The sequence below is a fragment of the Gallinula chloropus genome, assembly GCF_964237585.1.
Source record: "Gallinula chloropus genome assembly, chromosome: 1".
NCBI lineage: Eukaryota > Metazoa > Chordata > Aves > Gruiformes > Rallidae > Gallinula > Gallinula chloropus.
The window spans coordinates 170,945,173-170,966,460 of NC_140085.1; the positions used below are offsets into that span (position 1 = coordinate 170,945,173).

Here is a 21,288-nt window from a genome sequence, read left to right on the forward strand (position 1 = left end):
GTGAGATGTATATAGAAAAGCATGCAGAAATACCCACTTCACAGTAATCCCTAATGCTAAATAGGAATTGCATATAGATTAACCACGTCTTAGTTGATGTTATCCTGAAGTCCTTATCGGGAGAGAATCCCATGAAAACAGTAGAAACTTTCAAAGTCAGGAGGGTGAAATTGCGCTCTACATGAAAAAAGAAGCAATCATATATTGCTGATGTGTATATTAATACTGCTGAGGATGCATGCATATATACATATTTATTAATATATTCAAACAATGTTTATTGATTGTATATGGTAAATAAACTCATACAATGAGCGTATAGATTACTTTGTATGCATAAACATACATATACTCAATCTCAGCATTACACATAAATACGCAGTATGAATAATAATATGTCATCAGCTTAGAGGATTTTAAACTTTTTATTATATATAAATATACATACTAACAAAGTTACAGGAATTTTTAGTATTGTACTTTACCTGTCTCCTGTTTATTTCTGTAGATATTTTCTATGAGGAGGTTCAGCAATAGTGAAAAGGGTATTTCTCAAATATGTGAATTATGGCAAGTCTTAACACTTATTTGTCCACATTCTTCCTTGCCACAAGTCCGTTCCACAACAAGAAGACTGCAGGGATTGATTAATAATCCTTTATTTTTTAATAAAGAATGGTAAAGAAAAAATGAGTAGGCAAAATAGAATCTTCACAAGCACATATGCATGCATGTTGGTGGCCTTAATAAACTACATTTTTTGTTACTTCCTATAATGTTTATTCATTCACGAATACAAGGAATGTGAACATAGTTTAAAATTTAATTGACATAGCAGGCAGTTTGCTTTTTTTTAGACATTTTGCAAGCAAAAATATTCTCTCATGTGTAAAACAAATGCCATATGTAGTTCTACTCGCTAAGATTGTCAAAAATACATGTAAAATATACATCAAACACAAGCTTCATATGAATGAGCACAACTATAATACTTCTATGTTTGTATTCTAACACTTAAAAAAGTCATGTATCTTATTCAGAGGGTTGAAAAAACCAGACAAAAGTCCTTCCCCCAACCCACATTTTAAAATAAATTTTAAAATTGCCACTTGCAAAACAGCTTAGATTGCTGGCCTTGCTTGCAAATTCAAACATTGCAAATTTGGAGTCTTCCTTCATCCAAATAATACATATTCATTCCCCACAGGCAGCAGTGATGGTTCTTGGGATAAAGAAAAACTTCAGTCTCCCCCCACCCAAGGATCACAGTCCTCTGTTAACCACCCCAACTTGCCTGGACAGCATAGTGTTCCAGTTAGCCATCCTCTCAACCCTCTTCAACAGAACCACCTTCTGCCAAATGGTACGGGTTGACATCTTTCAGCACTAACATTAGCAGTTTTCCAATTCCTGTCTTTATTCTGTGTTTATATAAATAGGCTATGAAAAATCAAAGATGTGGGGAATATTGGAATACTTCCGTTAAAGTATTAAGCAAGGGAAGCAGAGGCAATAAAGAACAAATACATATGTAATAAAATTGATACTTAAAATAACTGCTAACCTGTGCATCAGTGGCATAATAATGCATTGCTAAGGTACCTTACAGCAGATATTAAAAATGATAATAAACAGCCCTTGCTTAGCAGTGATATCATACATTACACTTATATGAGCAAACTAAGAGGTCTAATAGCCTCTCCTTGTGGCTACAGACTCGCCATGGTTGCCAGTGATTTTTACCCATGCATATCCTGGAAGAGAACTGACATAAAGCTGCTTTGTCCTGCAGTGTGAACCATCTTGTCACCCATGGCTTCTATATTGTCCTTCAGGAGTTAAAACAAAGAGAAAGAAAAATGTCAGAATTAAAAAAAAAAACCAAACTATTTCCTTTTTTTTTCCCTTCCACCAGGGTTGGAACTTCCTTTTATGATGATGCCCCACCCGTTAATTCCTGTGAGCCTACCTCCAGCATCTGTCACAATGGCAATGAGCCAGATGAATCACCTTAGTACCATCGCCAACATGGCGGCGGCAGCACAAGTGCAGAGTCCTCCATCCAGAGTTGAGACATCTGTTATTAAGGTAATTATATTAAACAATAAAATAAACTCTAGCACGTTCACCAATGGCATAAATACTCTAAAGGTGTCAGATGTTACAAGGTAAGAAACTCAACTGTTGTAGCACTGGGAACCCAGAAGGCTGTTGGTGGCTAGTGTTACTTTTTTACTGGGATGGAGCACATGCTAAATGATACCTGAGAAGTATAAATTGCTATGGCAACAAAATTTTGTTTTCATTCATTTTTCTACTATTTTCCCTGCATTCATTTTATGTGAGCTATTTCATTTCATATGTAAGAGTACAAAATTTCTCCTTCAAGAGCATTTGTACCCTTCCGTTTCAAAACTTTGACAAGCTGACTTCTAGCTTATAAAGTTGTTTTACAAGCTAGTTCTAGCTACTAAAGTTGCCCAAGTTACTGTGGCCTGCATTTAAATACGTGTATGGAAGCCTATCTCAGTGTGACCCCTGGTCTTTGTCTCCAGTTACGAAATTCAGGTATATTTGGAGCATAGCACAGCCCCTAGGCCATGTCAAAAATGTTTCCTTTTGTGGAAAGCAGGTCTTGGTGTGTTCACGTATCTCAACCCATTAAGGGAACATTGCTAGACCCAGAAAGCACTTAACTGAGAAGTGCTTCTGGCTCATCTGTTCTAAACCTGTCTAGTAGGTTTAAAAGTACTAGACTCTGAAAGGGAGACTCTGTCATCATGTAACTATGTGTTATTATTTTAACCATAGACCGTGCCATACCAGACAATTTACCTTATGCCAGAGTTCCTTAACTTCTTAACAAGTTCATTCTTGTAGTTCATCTAGTTGGAAGGTTATTTTCCTTATAATCTAGGTGAAGATTTGAAAGTAACTAGCAATTCTGGTTCTCTGTTCAAAACATTTTAGTAGTGCTTTCTAAATGGAAAATAACTTTATTTTCATATTCTTGCTTATTTAAGCATTTGTTTGTATTAATAATCTGTACTATTAATCTCTGACTTTTCTGAACATTCAACTATCCCGTATCCATGCAAATAAAATCGTCAAAGCTGCCAGCAATTGTGCAGCCCCTGACATAACATCTTGTGCAAGTTATTTAACAAACCAGGCTTCTTGTTCCCATCCGGTTTGCTCATAACCATAAATTAAAAAGAGGTGTTTCTAAATAGCCAAATTCACCTAAGTTCTAGTTAGAAAAGTGTGCTCACTCAAGCGTGAAATGCACAGTTCTTTTTTAAAAGCTTGTATGACTAAGTTAGAGTTTTGGGACATTTGTGTAGAACCTGCTGAAGACACCACCTCAGTGCTTCTGTGACTTCTCCAGTCAAAGCCTGTAACATATCGCACACAATACAGGTAAAGACATAAACACAAGTGTTGATCTGCCATCCAAAACTCGATTCTAAATGAAAGGTCTTGCTGCGCACAGTTATTTCGGTAATACTGTAAGGAATTTACTGTTAGAGGAATTTCCTCCTCTTTCCTTCAGCCCTATTGTGATACAGCTTATATCTAGATTTATGTCCTCTGGGTTTTTCTATGGTCGATAAATACAGTCATGTAGATAGAGATAGCATGGCAAAGTTATGTTATTGTGTTGCTATTTTTTAATGCTGAACAGGACTGACACATAAACCCCAGCAACATCAAAGCGTGAGGTGATTGTTAGGGAGATTTCCTTCCTGTGAGCGTGGGCATAATGTTACTCACAATGTACCTGTTCCTCACTAGGCATAGTCAGAGGCTGAGATTTTAGGGTCCACTGAATTATATGCACTGAGCAGTTGAGCACAGTGGTTTGTCTCTAATCACTGTACTGTGTGAACCTTGCACTGGCAATGTAAAGATTATGAATAATAACTTACATGTTATATACATAAAGATTATGAGTAATAACATGTTACAATCAAAATAAACATCTTAGAGAATAGATGTGAGAGGTTCAAACCTTTTTCTTTATTGTTACAAGAATACATTAATTGTGCAGTTGCTCTCTTTCACATAACTGTTATTACTTTCTTACTTTCTTTTCCTGCTACAGTTCTAGACTTTGATTTTGTTTTCTTCTGGCTAATTTTACTGAAAAGTTTTTCCACAGTGACAAATGTTTCCACAAACTGATTTGAAAAGTTTATTAATGACTCATCTTGGAGGACATAGTTGTAACCAGAAATGACAGCACAGATTTGAAATTAGAATGCAAGATGTTCACAAGTTAAACTGGGCTTGAAAGTTAGGAGACCTATGAGAAATTTCTACTCTGACAAGTAAATCAATAGTAACCTTACCTAATTGAGTAACAAAGAAAAAAAATTAAGTCTCAGAAAATCTGAGTCTTCAGATTATAAACAGCCTGGTTCATTGGATAGAAGAATTGCCTTTGTGAACGGTGCCACAGCAAGATGACTTGCTGACCTTTCCTTCCAATTCACCGAGTTCACAGTTAGTGCTGTTATCTTTAAACTCAAAAAGCTTCAAATGCCTTTCTATTACTGGGCAATAGTTCATTTCTTCATGATAAGAAGTTGGAATAAAGCTGAGATCATGCACTAACCAAACATTTTATCCTGCTATGTTCAGGAGATGAGACAAAGACAAAATTACAAGGGAAGCCTTACAAAGCAACACCTTAGATTTGGCAGTGAACTCTGAGCTCTAAAATCTTCAGAATTATATTTCAGAAGAGTGTTGTGCCCTTTTGAACATGAGACAAACATTAGATGTCTTTTTGTAATGGAATGTTTAGATATATGAGTTGGATGAATAAGAGGAGAGCAACAACAAGCAGGGACAGCAGATTGTGACAGCAATGAATTGCAGTGAGTGTGACAGCTGTGACCTGGGGATGCTTTAGACATGAGGTGGCTTTCATCACCTGCCCATGGTTTCAAAGGCTCAGCTTGTTAGCAGTTTCACTACATCAGGTTTTTTTATTTTCACTCAGCAGAAAGATACATGAAAATATAAAGGACATACCACATATTAATAGCAACCTGAAATAATTCTACACTGTTGTAGTGAAAACAAAGCAGCATGCCTGAATCAAAAATTCCACTTTATCCATGTAACGTTACTGATACTTACAGAAAGAGTTAAGAATAAAGCAGAAGAAGCCAATACCTCCAGCTGAAAAAGTGGCTTTTATCACAGAAGTTTTCCATTGCATATTAAACACGAGACTAAATTTTGGTAATTTTCTAAATTTATCACAGCACTGTGATATACTTGTTTATAAGGTTATGTCTTCCTGTTATCCAGTTACAGAAGTTTACTATTAATTTGTTTAACCAAGATAGCAGCTGAGAGGGTTGGGTTTTTTTTAAATAACTTAGTTTACAGGCCTACTCTGACGTGAAGTTTTATTTTTAGCATTCATCTAATTTTTTGTTTTTCATTGTCAGTATGTGTGTTCCTGTTGATGTAATTTAATGTTCCTATACTTCTCCACCAATAATTATTGTCAAAAAGTCCAAATAATAGCCAAAGAGAAGATACATGAAACTGTCCTATAGAGATGATGGCACGGAGTACATTTAAATGTCTCATATCGGAGTGCTCGTTGAGAGAGGGGACCTGAAAGGAAAAGGACTCTTAAGAGGAAAACTAGGAAGTTCAGTTCACGTAGGGGTAGGCAGCAAGGAAAGGGACTGTAGGATCTTTGTCTTATGTCTTCTAGAACTGCTGTGTGGGCAACCTTGTGTTTACTGCAAATTTTAATACCAAGATACTGGCCATCATAAGATGTTTCAGTGTAGAATACTTTACTGATAACTTATTTTCCAGTTACAGAAATGATGACTTTTTAAACAGGATTAGATAAATTATTTCTCAAAATTGGCTGATGCACTGTCCTGTAGAGACAGGGGCCATAGAAAACACCTTGAAAGTACAATTAGACAGCCAAGATAGAAAACCCTTCCACTTTGCTGCTATTACAACAAAGTAGAGTTTTTCTTTACTACAAACCTGAGAAAACTGTCAGAATTGTCAGTATATTAGATGTTACTGTAATATCTTTAGATGTGCCTGTCTTCACTCATTCAATAAAATTACGTCCAAAGCTCATGTTACAGGGCAATCACTGAATTTCAGAAGACATAAGACTAACATTAAAAAATACCAGAATGCCTCTACCACCATACTGTGCCAGGATTCCATCCATCTAGTACAAGGAATTCTAATTTCGCCACAGCATATTGTATTTTTCTGCAGAATTCCTACCTCATTCAGTGAATGGTTAGTTTTGTTACCTGAATGCTGTGTTGAATGCAAAAGTTTTCTATGGACACTCCTGTGTATGTGCACAATTCCTGTGAAGCTGAGTGTGCTCTACCTGTTTTACAGAAAGTGAATGAAAACAAAATTATTTATACCCCAAAGTGGTAGAAATGCCCTTTTGGCAGCCTAACCTGAAAAATTCCTGATAGTCTGTCATTTCTAGAGACATTACTGCATTCAAAACAGACATTTTGACATTACTTTAAAATTATTTTCTTGAATGCACAGAAAGATACAATATATATGTATAAAGCTGCTCTCATTCCCTCATTGCCTGATACATGAAGTAAAATCGAGTTAACAACCCCACCCAATTAATATTTCTTTTTTCAAAACTGAAAAAAATATGGCATCTTAAAACTGTTTGTATGAACCTGCACATAAAAGAGAAATTGTCCAAGATAGTCAGAGTAACTTTGTCCTTTTTTTTTTGGTGTGTATTTATGTTAATATAAATATGTATTTGCACACTTCTGTTTCTTCCTTTAGCGTGAGATGATCTTAGGTCAAAGTGTAGCTGAGCTCCTTTATTACAGCTTAATCATCTTTATATTAGAAGACACTGTGTACCACCTCATTAATTCTATCTATATGATTAAAATTATTTATTTTAACTTTTAGTACAGTTGTATTGTAATGAGCTTAAAGAATGGTTACTGTGTATCTGGTCATTTGTAACTTGGAATAATGTCATTTTTAAGTGATAGGAGAACCTGTTATTTAACATGTGTGTTTCTGAGGTACAGTTTGAAGCTAATAGCAGCCATATGGGCATATGAATTAATGTGTCATTTAAAATAGATATCTACAGATAACACATGACACGGAGAAGGTAGTACAAATTGTTCTGTTGGGCAATTTGCATATTCACGTGTGTAACAGGGAACTATGTATGTGGTGTAAGATTAATTTGGTGCAAAATGGCCATGAGGCCAGGTACAATGGATAGGATTTATTTTGCTGTCTTCCAGGGCATAATTCATTGGACCTGTTTTAGATAGCTGCTTTAGAGTGAGGTGAATTGTACTTTGGAAACGTAAACGTGCAGATAAAAAATGAGCCTAGGGTGACTAGCTCAGTTGTAGATATTTGTTCTGTAGACAACTACATTTAGTCAGATGAATCCTTGGTATTTGGCTGGATGTACAGTTTGGATTGACATTCAAAAGTGAATTCCCACTGCTGCTTCTTAAGCTTCAACAGTTGCTTTTCAAGCAAGATTAGATTTTCAAAAGACGAGAGAAAGAAAAAAAAAAAAAAAAAAAGAGGCAAGCAGAAGGAGTATCCAACTTGCCACTAAGAAATTGCTAATTGAATTTGAAGACACTTTTTGAATGTCTACATGTTTGCATGTTCCATAAGGTTTCTTTGTATGCCTTAGGTATTTCATTTGTTAGTCCACAACTACATTTCCAAGACAAAATACAATCTCTAAATTCAATGGAAAGGATACACGCAAAATAGAAGCAGGTCCAAGTAGTTGTTAGGACATTTTTATGAAAATCCACAGAATCCGGTATTCTGTCCTGTGAGGCTCTGTGGCACCTCAGGAGCAATCCCGCCTCATCATGATTACAAACTGTCAAGACTTTGGACACTAATTTCACCAGGTTAAAGGACTACTTTGGAGTCTTCCAGTTTGACTTCATCTCAGTTAACTGCTGCTGATCTTCCCAGCAACCCTACAGTAAACAGAGCAATAAAAATGAAGCAAATCCATAGTCTTTTCAACTGTTGTTCTCTTTCTACATTTTGTGTTACTAATTATCAGTAATCTTGGAATGGGAACAGCAAGGTAGAATCAGTGAAAAATTGCAGAGGTAAAACTAAAACAGAAATCAAATTAATTTAAAATGGTCAAAAAGATAGATAAATTCAAGATAAAATTCAAAGGGGGAAAAAGTCTTTTGCAAGTATCATGTTTTTTTTTTTTTTTTCTTAGAAATAGATCTACTATTTAAAGAAATAATGCAGTGAATGACAACATAAAATGTTTGAACTCCTGAAAAACATTTGAACTCATGAATTTTGGTTGGGACGAGAAGCGTGTCTGTAAGAACAAGATGAGAAGGGTGACATATGCATCATCGGGAAGTTAGCACGTTTTCTAGCAAGCTATGCAAATAGGAAAATAGAAATGGAAATTTATAGCATTCAGTAAGTTTGATTACTGACATTTTGTAGTAGTGATTGAGGAAGTTAGGAAATAATCATTAGCTCAATTCATCTTGGAATTCTTAGGGCTAAATGTTAATTTGAAGTCTCATAGCATTTTAGGCTAAAGCTGAAGGAAAGGCAAAATACCCTGTTTTCAGGGAATACAAAAGATACCAAAGTAATTAATTTCTTTCACTTCTTCACATAATGCAATCTTAAAGAAGTATGTCACTTTACAAGAAAGCCATTACTGGAATACATGTCACACAAAATAAGTCAGTAAGGAACTGAAAGGTAGGAAGTCTGTGTTTTGGTCACTGTGAAAGAGATTATTATAACTTTACTACAGAAAGGATTGGAAGACAGGTACCTTCCCAGAAAGGTCAGAATATTATAAACTATTCCAGATTAAAAACCTTTTTAAACAGTGTGTGAAACAGTGTGTCTCATATATCCTTTCCCCAGTATGAAGTTATCTAAACCATTGACGAGTACAATGCTGACTACAAGTGATTTTATCTTCTGCACTTCACTTACTTAAAACACAAACATCCTTAAAGGAGTGTGACCTACTCTATGTGATCCTGTTCTGGCAGGGGGGTTGGACTAGATGATTTTTTGAGGTCCCTTCCAACCCTGACCATTTTGTGATGCTGTTAGTTTGTTCAACACTGAAGAGGGTCAAGACAGCTGAATAGTTTTAATAGTTATAAACCTCTACAGCTGTACTTAGTTGCATGTCTAGAACTGCATCCCTGACTAAAATTAAAGGATGATTAAGCCCAAGAGATGAGTCTTGGTGAGCAGTAAAGCAAAGGAAAAAGCTGAGACTGAATACCTATAGGAGAGAAATATGCAGGACATGAAGCTGTGCATACAAAAATATTTGACTGTTGGGAGTAACATATTCAAATTTTGACAGAAAGATTCTGGAATTTTATCACTAAGGAACAGGAATGCCAAAGAGCAAAGAAAGTTTGTAGAAGGGCTGAGGTGGTGAGAACCTCAGTGATATCACTTCCTTGCCTATATTAGGAGCAGGATTAGTCCTACATATATTACCTGAAATGTGTTCTTGTGGGTAGTGATACAGGGGCCAACAGCTGAACTCCATCAAGTTTATAAATTGGTAAGCTTTTGAAGAAGACTTTTGGTAATGAGGCACTTCTCAAGCAATGAAAACATCCTGTTGGAGCAGAAAGGAGGCCAAATGAGAGATTAATATTGAGTAGCTACCTTTGTGACCTGGTAAGAAGAAAAAGATATACATGATATAAAGAAGAAAGTATTTATGGTCTTCTGGATACCATTACTGATACATTATGATAAATCTTAGTAGGAAGTTACTTAAAAGGAACTTTTGGAATGAGATCTTACATTATGGTCTTTGCATCTATGCAAAGAACTGTTTGAAATATGTGGGAAAACTCTGCTAACTACTTCTGTTCTACTTAGGGAGACCAAGACAGTGTTATGTTATGAGTAATACATGGTGTTCTGGAACACAATTGGAGTGGTTTCTAATGAGTTAAATGTCAGATTCTTAAATGCTTAGGCTCCGTAATTTACATCAGATTTTAAAAAGCACCAAGATAAGGAGTGCTCAAAGTTTGGCCCTTAAAGTGTGCTATCCCTTGTTAAGTATAGCCTCTGGTTCTGATGCCTAATTGAGAGTAGTTACAACTCTCTGTCTGACCGTATGTTAAATTATTACATATGCCCTAAATTATTCACACTATTTTTTTTACTTATGAGTACCTGTAGATAGAGAAGCAAAAAGAAAAAAGGTGGCTACTGAGAGTTATATTTTACAAATGATAAATAATTCTGTCTTTCTTGCTTACTGGTAAAAACTGTTGATAGAGTTCTGGGATCTGTTCAGGTTATCTGCCAGTAAGTGGAATTGAGGTTGTTCTGGAAGTGGACAAGTTTTAGGAAAAATACTGGACAGTGTACAGTATCCTAGATGATGTCTTTTGCCAGGATTATAATGCAGTAAAGTCTGTTTCTTTGCTGTGTCATGTAGACCTGTACAAATACATCATTTTGCAGCACTAACAAAATAGTTCAGACCATCTGAGTTATTTACAGAACTTGAAGTCTAAATGTACAGTTAATATTTTACCACAGACAAATCTTTCCTACACAAGATCTCTTGTAAGGAAGACAGTTTATATTGATATTCCAGCACCATTAGTTTATCACTATGACTTTTTAGAGCTACAGAGTATTTCAATTTATTATCGTTAGCATTTCCATTTATTATTTCAGCTAGTTTTGATAAAGACAAAAAATGCTATAGACTATATAATGGATTGTGGAATTACAAAACAAGTATATAAAAGATGAGTTACGATACTAAATTAATTTCTTTTCCATTTCTGCATAGTTCAATCCCATGTTTTGTACAGGTTAAAGGGTATTTTACAAATGAATTGATAAAGCCCGTATATATAGTTTTCTCATAGAATTTGTCTGCTGTCATATTATATGTGAATAAAACTCATTATCTGTTTTGTTTGTGCAGTAATTATATTTGTTGTCCTGTGCATTCCTTTTGCTCTCCCCATCTCATAATACATGCTGTAAAAGCGCACATAAATAAATAGGATAAACAAATTAAGCTGTTTAAATAAATTAATTTACTCTGCAGCTCTGTATTCAAATCTTATGTGCTCACTGGATTTCATTTTAATGAAACCCTTCTAAGAACAATACATTGTATGCCAAACAGTGAAATTATATATTAAATGAATGATTAAATATAGCGTGTTCCAATTCATACCAAAACTGTACGCTGTGCATGCTTAAATCCTCCTAAATCTAAAGAAATAAATCTTCTATATTCTGAAAACATCTGCATTATAATCCTTCTCTTGAATACCCAGTTCATGGACATATAAACACAATCAAAGTCATAATAAGCCTAGAGCTATGATGCAGTTAAACTATCCTCATCAATGTTTTTGACTTAAAAATGCGAGACTATTAAAGTGGAATCCACTTAAATGTCTTGAAGCACTGCTCTGAAAGGTCTTCTCCCACTCCATCAATGGGCCTGTTGAATCCCTTTGCAATTAGAATCTCAAGTTCAATAAATATTTATTATAAAGCTTACCTGGAACAAATCTATTGATTACTATAGTTGGTCATGTAGCTAAGTTTGATAGGAATGCATTCAGCGAAATAAATATTCATATAGCTGCTGTGCATGGAAAATAGTGACTGCTGAAAAACTACTTTGTGGTGTGAGGAATGCAATGCTCTTTTCAGGAAAGCTTTCAGGCATTCGCAGCAGCAAGTTTTCATATATATTATTAAATGTGTACCAACTGTATTATTTAATTATCACAAGTTTTTAGTGAGTTGAATGTATAGTTGTTTGTTGGTTTTGCTTTGGGTTGTTGTTTTTTCTTCCATTTGGATTCCGGATTTCAATTATCAAAGGGGCGTGGGGGAAGGGAGAAGAAACAACCAACTGCCCCCACCCCCGCCTTTTTTCAATTTTCAATCCCCCCAATAGTTTTCCCTTATAGGAATTATTTACTTTAAGCACTACTTGACCAAACCAACCCAACTCACACATATTTTGGCAATGACATAGAGTCTTGGGAGGTATTAGCAATAAAGAGAAAATTGTAGAGAAAATCAGAGAAATTTCTAGAAAGATCTGAGCTCAGCTCCCTTTGTTTATTGTTTCTGTCAAAGTTCTGTGTATGTATCAGTTATATCTGTCTGCTACATACTGATGGTTCTCACAGTAGCAGAGGTGTGGTTCAAACCATCACAGTGCTCGTGCTCTAATTTTCAAAACCCAAGGAACATCTTCAAATGCATCGTAGCTCCTCCTGGTTACTGCGCCATGCTTCTCCTTGGATATAAAAACATGAATGGGCATTTTTACCCATTTTGAAGTGGTGATATGGGCAGTGATACGGTCACACTCTTCCAAAAATAGGTGGACCATTAAAGATTTATGCTCCATTGTATAACAGACATTTGGAGTGTTACAGCCACATTACTGGTATAGGTTCAGTAGGGAGATTATATTTCCTTTATGATCCAGAACAATTCAGTAGGATCCCTTTGTTAAGAAGTTCCTTTCAAATTAAAATTATGTTTTAGCATAAGCTAAAACAAGAGTGTCTGCTCTTTATTTATTTACAAAAGTACATTGTTCCTCATCCCATAAGGCTGAGTTTGCTAAGATAGTAAACAAAATGTATATTTCCAATTCAACAGCATGCTGACAGAAGAAAAAAAGACATCACAAAAGCAAAACAAAATCCTTATTTTTCTAAGTAGTCCAGAAGGCAGTTTAAAAGCCAGACAGAATGAGCAGCACTCACATCACATGCTGAAACATAAGGTCTAGTGGCCTAAAGTTGCTAAGTTTCTTTTGAGAATGCTCTGCAAATCCTGGACACCTCAACAGAAGAAAGAATAGGCTGCGATTTAGGAAGGAGATAGAGTTAAAGGAGCTGATGTTTAGAAGCCACAGAAATTTAGTTTAACATTGCCTTTTTTTGCAATTATTTTTCGTGGGATCTAGGAACGTGTTCCAGACAGCCCATCTCCTGCTCCTTCTCTTGAAGAGGGCCGAAGACCTGGCAGCCATCCATCCTCTCATCGAAGCAGCAGTGTGTCCAGCTCTCCTGCACGGACCGAGAGCTCTTCAGACAGAATCCGTAGGTCACATTCTTCTCCTTGTCACCACTTTAAATTTGATTAGGTGCAGCTGGTTTTTCTAATCAAAATGCCCTCGTCTTAAATAGATCTCATATGTATCATGTTCGGAAGTTCAGCTGCAATAAGTATCTCCCAACATTATGTTCCCCAGTTTACAGTATCATAATATCTGATGCTACATTAACGGGTACTGATATAAACTGCCATCATGTCATATTAAACATAAAGATATGAGCTATGAAATACAGAATTGCAGCCGGGAAGCAATTTGCTAGATTAGTTTTAGAACTGAACATATAGTGTAAACCTTTTTTAAAGAAATTGAGTTTTATTTAATCTGGTTACTCTGGTTTGATTTCCAAATTGAATCTGACTTCATAAGCCACGTTTTACATGGTACAATTCCTTGGTAAAGAGAAGAATTAGGTTAAATTGATTAAAAAATGTGCACAATTTATAGATTTTTTTTTTTAATATAAAAATTTGTAATGGTGAGAAATACAATACAGAGAGTATTATCACCTCATAGGTCACAAGGGGCGGAGTGAAATTAAACCATGGTGTCTCAAATTGATACCATTTTTATCAAGGCTCCATGTATGTACAGGATGTAAATTATATGACAAAGACCATGAATTCTATGATATTCCAATGTAAGAGCCTGGAAATTAAGGTTTGAAACACATAGTTTACTCAATTCATACTATAGTTTTCCATTGCTTTTACTACTGCTCCATTGCAGATTTCTGTGCTTTTAAGGTATCTTTCCACAGTGGAATATGTCAGTAGGCAAAACCGGTGGATTTGGCATGTGGATACCAGGCCATGAAACAGCTCTATGAAATCCGTGGTTGCATTGATTAGGTGCAGTGCATGGGTCTTTTAGGCTGCTTCCTTTCGGGCTCTCCGCAGACTCAGGAAGCTGACTCTTCATTGACCTTCAGATGAAAGATCTTTCATTACTGTGTAATGAAAAATGACTTAGCAAAGAAAATAAATGAGGCCTGACCATGACAAGCTGAAAATTCTGTTTTCTTATCACTTTGACAATTCAGAATGCAGATTAAACTGGCATCCCATATACTGTGACCTCACTATTTCCACACGTTTTTATGAGTTCATAAGTAAAGTTCTGGGAAAAAAAAAAAAAGGTCACATCTCTGGATTATTTCATTTTTTTAATTGATTGAATAGTTTTGGGGTTTTTTACAATCATGGAAGACTTTTCCCGTTTTTCTCTGAAATAAAAATTTAATTGAATATTCATTTTCCTATGGAATCATACCATTTTTTAAAAAGAAATGATACTATTCAGCTTAGTTTGCTTACTTTCCAAGCAGAGTCAAGTGGGACCTTTGCCATGTTTCTTCCAGCGTGAACATCAACGGGATTCTTTAAATACTGGATCATTTCAGTAACTATTTATTTATAAAATAGCTCTTTTCTCTCCTATCTAGTTTGTTAACAACACATCTGATTCTTATGCTTTTGTGGTGCTAACACGAGTAAGGTGACCACTAAAGAAATATGGGTTACGTATGAAAAAATGCTTTACTGAAAAGTGGCATAAGCCTCTTGCAAATACATTTTTCCATGACAAGAGCATAGGGATATAAACTACCTCATATGGGTTTCTGAGGTGTGTTTGAGACTTAAAAAGGTCTGTTTGAGAAGTGTGGCAAAGATCTTCTAACTCCTCAAGCTTTTTGATGAGCAAATAAGTAATACTGCTCTTGGACAGTGTATTTTGAAAAACAGTGTTTATCAACTGGAAGACCACAAAGCTTAATTTGAGGAATTTAGGGAATTTAGGGACTGCATATTGAGAATGCTAATACATAAGGGGGTTTGTACAACTAAGTAAAGAAAACAAAACCAGTAAGCGTCTCAAATAGAACCTTCTATTCCTTTATGGTTTGCTTAATTTTGCATTTCAGTTCTTGTTAAATAACCAGGAAAATATTTGCAAAGATCCAACTTTGTCCAAAGATACTGAACTTGTCTTTTTGAAATTAATTGTTCAAACAAGAAGTAACAGGAAGAAACTCTCCTGCTGTGTGGATATTGATAGCACTAATTAAGTAACTTTGAGATTGTTAGAATTCTTGTATAATTGAGAGGAAGACCATATAAAATAAGTACAAAAGTGTATTGTTAACATGACGGCTAATTTTCTTTTTGCCTGCGCTTGTGTCTAGCAGCTGTCCATCAGAACGGGCTATCTATGAACCAAATGCTGATGGGTTTGTCACCTAATGTCCTGCCTGGACCTAAGGAGGGTGATCTGGCTGGTCATGATGTGGGACATGAGACAAAAAGAATGCACATTGAGAAAGGTAATGTGAATATAATGATTCTAATGTTTCAGTGTTAAACAAGTATGTTCTCAGCAGCTAAAGAGTAATTTGATTTTTTTGGTTTAGTTTTTAACTGTGATTTTTTTGTTTTCCACCAACTAAAGTTTAATAGGATGATAGCTTTCTTGGTTCTTAGTGGTCCTTGAGATTAATGAACAATATTTATACGAGGGAGGATTTTCATATATATTACAAAGAAAGATGAGTGAAAACCAGTTTTACATTGTTGTTGCATCTCTGACCCTTCTGCAACACTGTTTAGGTATTAGGTTTCTGTCTCCATCCAGTTGACTTTAATGACCTACTTCCCAAAGGGACCAAGCACCGTGAAAATTAGTCCATGTGTGCAAAAAGGAAAAAGGCTAATACCGAGCCATTAAATTAGGGAATTGCATAAAATGAGGCTGGTACACATTATATAATGGGATTTAAATTTAATTGAGTATATGACCAAAGTGTTTGATCTAGGTGAATAGTCCACATGCACTTATGCTTATTATGACACCATTTCATCTCTGTTGGTATTCAAAGTTAAGTTCCTGTTCAGGGTTGTTACAGGGGATTTTGGAGGGCTGGTGGTGGAATTTTAAAAGGTACATTTCATGTTATATTTACTTAATAAATGTGAAGTTTAAGCATTATAAACTAGAAACAGTTCTTTGGGCACAATGAGAGAAAAAGTAAAAGGTATAATAGCCAGGCATTGAAACAGAGCCAGAGAAACGGCTGTAGTAATAAAGATTTCAGAGTGAGACATTTTGTTCCGTATTTTAATAGCTATAAGATGATACCTTCTCTGTCTTGTGTTTGAACACTGAGATATGAAAAAAGAATTAAAATCTGGACAATTGTATTCTGGACAGGTGGCATTTTTAATAGGATTACCAGAAAAATTAATGGAAACAACATTTCTTTTATATAAACCATTTAGTTTGGTTCATTGCACACACAACCTGTTTTAGCTTATACTATGCCCTCACTCAGCCCCTGCAAATTGTATCCCTGCTGTGAAGTATGATGTGATCAAATAGGTTTGTTTTGAATTTCCATAAATGATTTTATTTCAGCCTTTGAAGTTACTCATTTAAGTGTAATCAGACTGGTAAATCCTGCAAAGAGAAGTACATATTAAGAATTGCTACTATTTTTGCATTTCATTCAGGGTTTTTTAAAAGCTTTGTTTATAATGGTACCCCAAATGTATTTCCCAATCTGTTGCCAGTTCACGTTTTTGCAAGATCTGTTCTCAGTAAAACTGCTGAGAATTCTTTTTTTCCTCAGTCCTTGTTTAGGTCAAACCTTCTATTTTTTGTTCGTTTTCCCCCCTCTGTTCCAGCCTACTGAATTAATAGTAAATATTCATGGGCTATCTAGATTGATAGGGTATACTAAATTAAAAATTGTTTTCTGTCATGACTACATTTATCATGTCTCTCATACCAATCTTGTAACTTTAATACTAATCTAATCTGTATTAAAACAAGTGATTTAATTTATAGATATTTGTGGAGATAGTAATTATCTACTTCTGTCACTGTGAGCTTGCAATCAGATTTCCAAACTGTTGCCTACCACTGCAAATCAGTCAGAATCAAATCATACGTAAAAATGCAAACAAACCTCTGTAGATGGTGGTACTCCTGTTATTGAAAACCCATCACCTTCATCATCTGATTCGAACAAAAAAAAAGAGAGGAAAACAGAAATTCTGAGTAAGCATCATGAAGCATTTAAACATTATTGTGTTTAAGCCACTTTTCTTGGCAGAAATCTACCAGCTGCAACTAAAAGGATTTTTAAATCAACCTGGGAGAACCTGGAAAATCTGTACTGGTAAAGAAGGCCCTGTCCTTCCATTGTAGTCAGGTTGTCATTATCTCACCAAGAATCAAATTAGATTCTATGGATCTGATTTGCTGCCTATTAAAACTGGAAAGTTAGCATTGAGCCCTGGGTCACTGTTTATTGCAGGAAAATAGGAACAGTTTTGTTCTTAAAGACCACAAACCATGAGTATCAGGAACATTTCTAGCTGCTGTCTCTACATGTGCAACTTGGCCACGGCATAGCTTCATGGTGGGGCAAGATTGAATGTACACATCTGAAGTTCCACTGGGTCCCTGGGTTCCATGAGAAGAAAACTTAAATTTGCTAAGGGTTATGTTGTGGTCCAGCCAGGTTCCTAGTGTGGGCTAGGAAGGAGTGCAGGAGGTACTGCAGGCCACTTCTGCCCCACATTTCATACATAACTCAAGATGTCATTATCTGTATAGCTGGAGAAGTTAATTACCCTAGATTTTCAGGATTTTGTCCTTACTAGAGATTTTCCAGATGTACTGAAAGTGGGCTGTAGAACTGCAAATGATCCTGAGAAGAAAGAGGCAAGTTCAAGCACACGATGTTAATTCGAGTACTTGACAGCCATCATCAAAATCAAGTATCTAATTTTCTAACCTGTAATCATGGACTATTTGGTGATGCACTTTTGTTTTTATTCGGTCAGATTTCACAAGAAGGTCTTACATGAAGTGTAGGAGTCATATTAGTTTTGTACATAAAGATTAAGGCTCTGAGTCTTTTCAGCTAAAGTAAATTTTCTGTGACTAAAAGAGTTTACTCTACATAGTCCCTCAATTTTGGTGTGGTATATTTTATCACTCATCCCGCTCAGCTGTTACCTCAGGTCCTGCAGATCTCCCAGTCTGAAGTTGAAAGGAGTGTATTTTTTATGTTTTCTGAGGGGGTTAAAACTCATTCAGCTCTTAACGTGTTGTCTGCTAAATCTGGTATAGCACAGGAAGGAGGAGCTAGCAAAGAACCTAAGCATTAGACTGCTGAATCCTGATCATCTTCTTGATCGTTGATCTGAAAAGTTCAAAATAATCAATGGCTCGGAAGTTTTAACACACACCCCTCAGAGATATGGATCCTAATTCCCTGTAGGCAAAAAAGGAGGTTGAACTTGACTTTTCCTAGGCAATATCCCTAATTCATTGTGCCTTGTGTAAAAGAGGAAAGTGTGTTTTGCTATCCTTCCTTTGTCCTTATGACCCAGACTCCAGTATGGGGTCTGCAAGGTGGAATTTATAGCTCAGTCATATTGCCAGTCTCTATTTACTAGCTCCAGATACCTGATTTCCAGATACATGATTTCCTGTTGACTTTACACAGACTATAGTTTTACCTGTTAACTTCCTTAGATCCCAATTTTCAGTACCTCATTTGGGTAATGTTAAGTGATGACGGAGAGAGTGGCACAGCACCCTCTAACTGGTCCCTGCCCAGCAATACTTATAGGAATGTATATATATATATATATATATATATATATACAGGAATATAAGTCCCAGCTCACTTCAGCCAGATTCCCTTCTGGGAGATGAACACCTAGAAGTTAGTTGCTTTAACACCAAATTTAGATGCCTAACTGTTTTATTGGATCTGGCCCTAGGGCATCAGATTAGAATTTTCTGTCTGCATCAATTTATATTTTTTTAGATTGACACCAACAGCAAATGAAGCCTGAATGTCATGCTTACATTTTAAATTGAATATGTTATTTGAGGTGTTATGGGAAGGACACTCTCCTGTTGAAAATGTGCATACTGTTTTCTATAACAAATTATAAAATATTCACCAAGTTCACAAAAGGCGGCAAACTATTTCTTTCAGAAAATCTTTTAAACTATGGTATTAATGGAAAATTAAATAATTTTCAGATAATCAACAATACCTGCTTCTTAGCTACTATGATAGCAGTAATTAAGGTATAACTTTATCAAACCACATATTAGAAAGTCCCAGTCTTTCTCTCTGGTTTTATTGTATGCCTCTGTTACAGAATCAAATAATAAAATTTTTAAAAATCCTTAGTGCAAATGGCAAATATGTTAAATATTCAAAGAAAGGCACTAGAATTGTTAGCAGTCATACATAAAAAGGGAACTAATGATAAATATGTCATTTAATATAATTATTCATTCTGCATTATCAGCAGTAAAGTCTTTTATAATCTATACATAGTGTAAATATATGTCAGGCATGTTTCTTCACCTTAAAAAATACAGAAACACAAATGAGTATCTGTGTATAGATATGAAAGATTCAAATGAAGTTTTAGTATCAATATTTTCTTCTGCCTTAGCTGTCTTCTAGCAAAGTCGGCAAACTAACTAGAATTTTGCTTAAATTCTGTTTCTGCTCTGTTAGAATTTTAGTTAGTTGTCCTTGGAAGCCCTTTTTTAAAGAGAGCTGTTAACAGTAGTCCTACAGAGGAATTTTCATTCACAGTTCTACTGTGCAACTGCTTGCGTAAACACACTTTATATGTTCATTTGTGTATACATACATACACACACACACAGAAATACTTCTACAGTTGTTTATTTTACTGAATATGCCATTTCATTGTAACAAGAATATAAACAGGCCTTGATGGGTATCTACATGCAAATATATTTACAGTTAACATGGCTCAGGTCTACATTCTCGCTTCACTTGTTATGATGCATATTGAAACAATATATTAGTTTGTAATTCCTTATGATGTCATGTTCAGGCTATGTATTTATACATCATCTAGCATATTATGGAAGTGATCTTGATTTAAGCTTTAAATACTCCTAAACCCTAAACAGATAGTAGTCAAATTTGTAACCTACAACAGATAATATAAAGATCCACTAAATGAAAGGCTCGAGAAAGCTGGTATCACCTTTAGACACTCTGGTTGCTGGCGTGTCTTTTCCCTCAGCCCAAGAGGCTCAAGAATGCTTAAAGTACATTAAAAGCTATTACAGTTAATGGACTACAAAGGTGAAAAATGAAATTGCAAGTTTTTTTCTTAATGGGTTGTTATTTATTGAGAAGCCAGAAAACATCTATTTTTATTGCACATAAACCACAGAAGCCTGTCATATCTTTGAATAGGATGTGAATAGTTTGTATATGCTGGAAGGGTTGCAGTGGTAATACAAATTTCTGAAAGTTTGTTGGGTTTTGTTTTGGTTTTGGGTTTTGTTTTTTTTTAGAAAAATACTGGATAGGAATATTTCTAGAGGCTCTAATGAAGCCATCTTCCAACCAGGTACTCCTTCACATTTGTTTTCTACTAAGGACCTTTATTCTGCTAGGGTAGTAATAGTTTTGACACAATTTATGAGAGATTTGCAGTACACTTCTCACTGAACTGATATGTCTGCATCAGATCAGCTTCAAATCATCTCTGCCAGACTGGACTCCTCGCCACGAATTTGTACAATTCTATATTTACAGTCACTGCATCTTGGATATATCTGACATTCTGAACATGCTCAAGTGAGTGGACAAAACATCTGATGTATTCCAAATATATTGAAGCAACTCTGCATGTACAGTTCCTCTGTGTCTTGTGCCCCAAACAGTTCTCAAATGGTACTTCGTGTGTCTGTCTCTGTGTTTTTTCAATGGTTATTTTATGTCCTTCATGTACATGTAGAATGGTCTTTATAGTCTTTGATAGTGAGGTGGGTGTTGGCCTCTTCTCCCTAGTAACTAGAGACAGGACAAGAAGGAATGGGTTCAAGTTGGTTCAGATTGAATATTAGGAAAAATTTCTTCACCAAAAGAGTGGTGAAGCATTGGAACAGACTGTCCAGGGAGGTGGTGGAATCACTGTCCCTGGAGCTGTTCAAAAAACTGGTAGATGTGCGTTTTGGGAGGTGATTTAGAGGTTATAGTGGTGTAGGGCAGATGTTAGGACTTA

At 35.6% G+C, this 21,288-nt stretch overlaps 1 protein-coding gene across 4 annotated transcripts in view; it reads left to right on the forward strand.

The window, feature by feature from the left end:
* Nucleotides 1–21,288, forward strand: part of DACH1 (dachshund family transcription factor 1) — a gene marked incomplete at its 5' end in the record, with an annotated part of 366,559 nt that overhangs the window by 246,123 nt on the left and 99,148 nt on the right. Inside the window, 4 exons of one of the 4 annotated variants that reach the window (XM_084279482.1) lie at nt 1,208–1,363; nt 1,916–2,088; nt 13,052–13,187; nt 15,390–15,524. The exons of 2 other annotated variants lie outside the window; for them this stretch is intronic. In XM_084279482.1, coding sequence (XP_084135608.1) covers nt 1,208–1,363; nt 1,916–2,088; nt 13,052–13,187; nt 15,390–15,524 — 600 coding nt within the window. The remainder of the gene's footprint in view (nt 1–1,207; nt 1,364–1,915; nt 2,089–13,051; nt 13,188–15,389; nt 15,525–21,288) is intronic. One more of the 4 variants, XM_084279483.1, reaches the window with a different exon arrangement.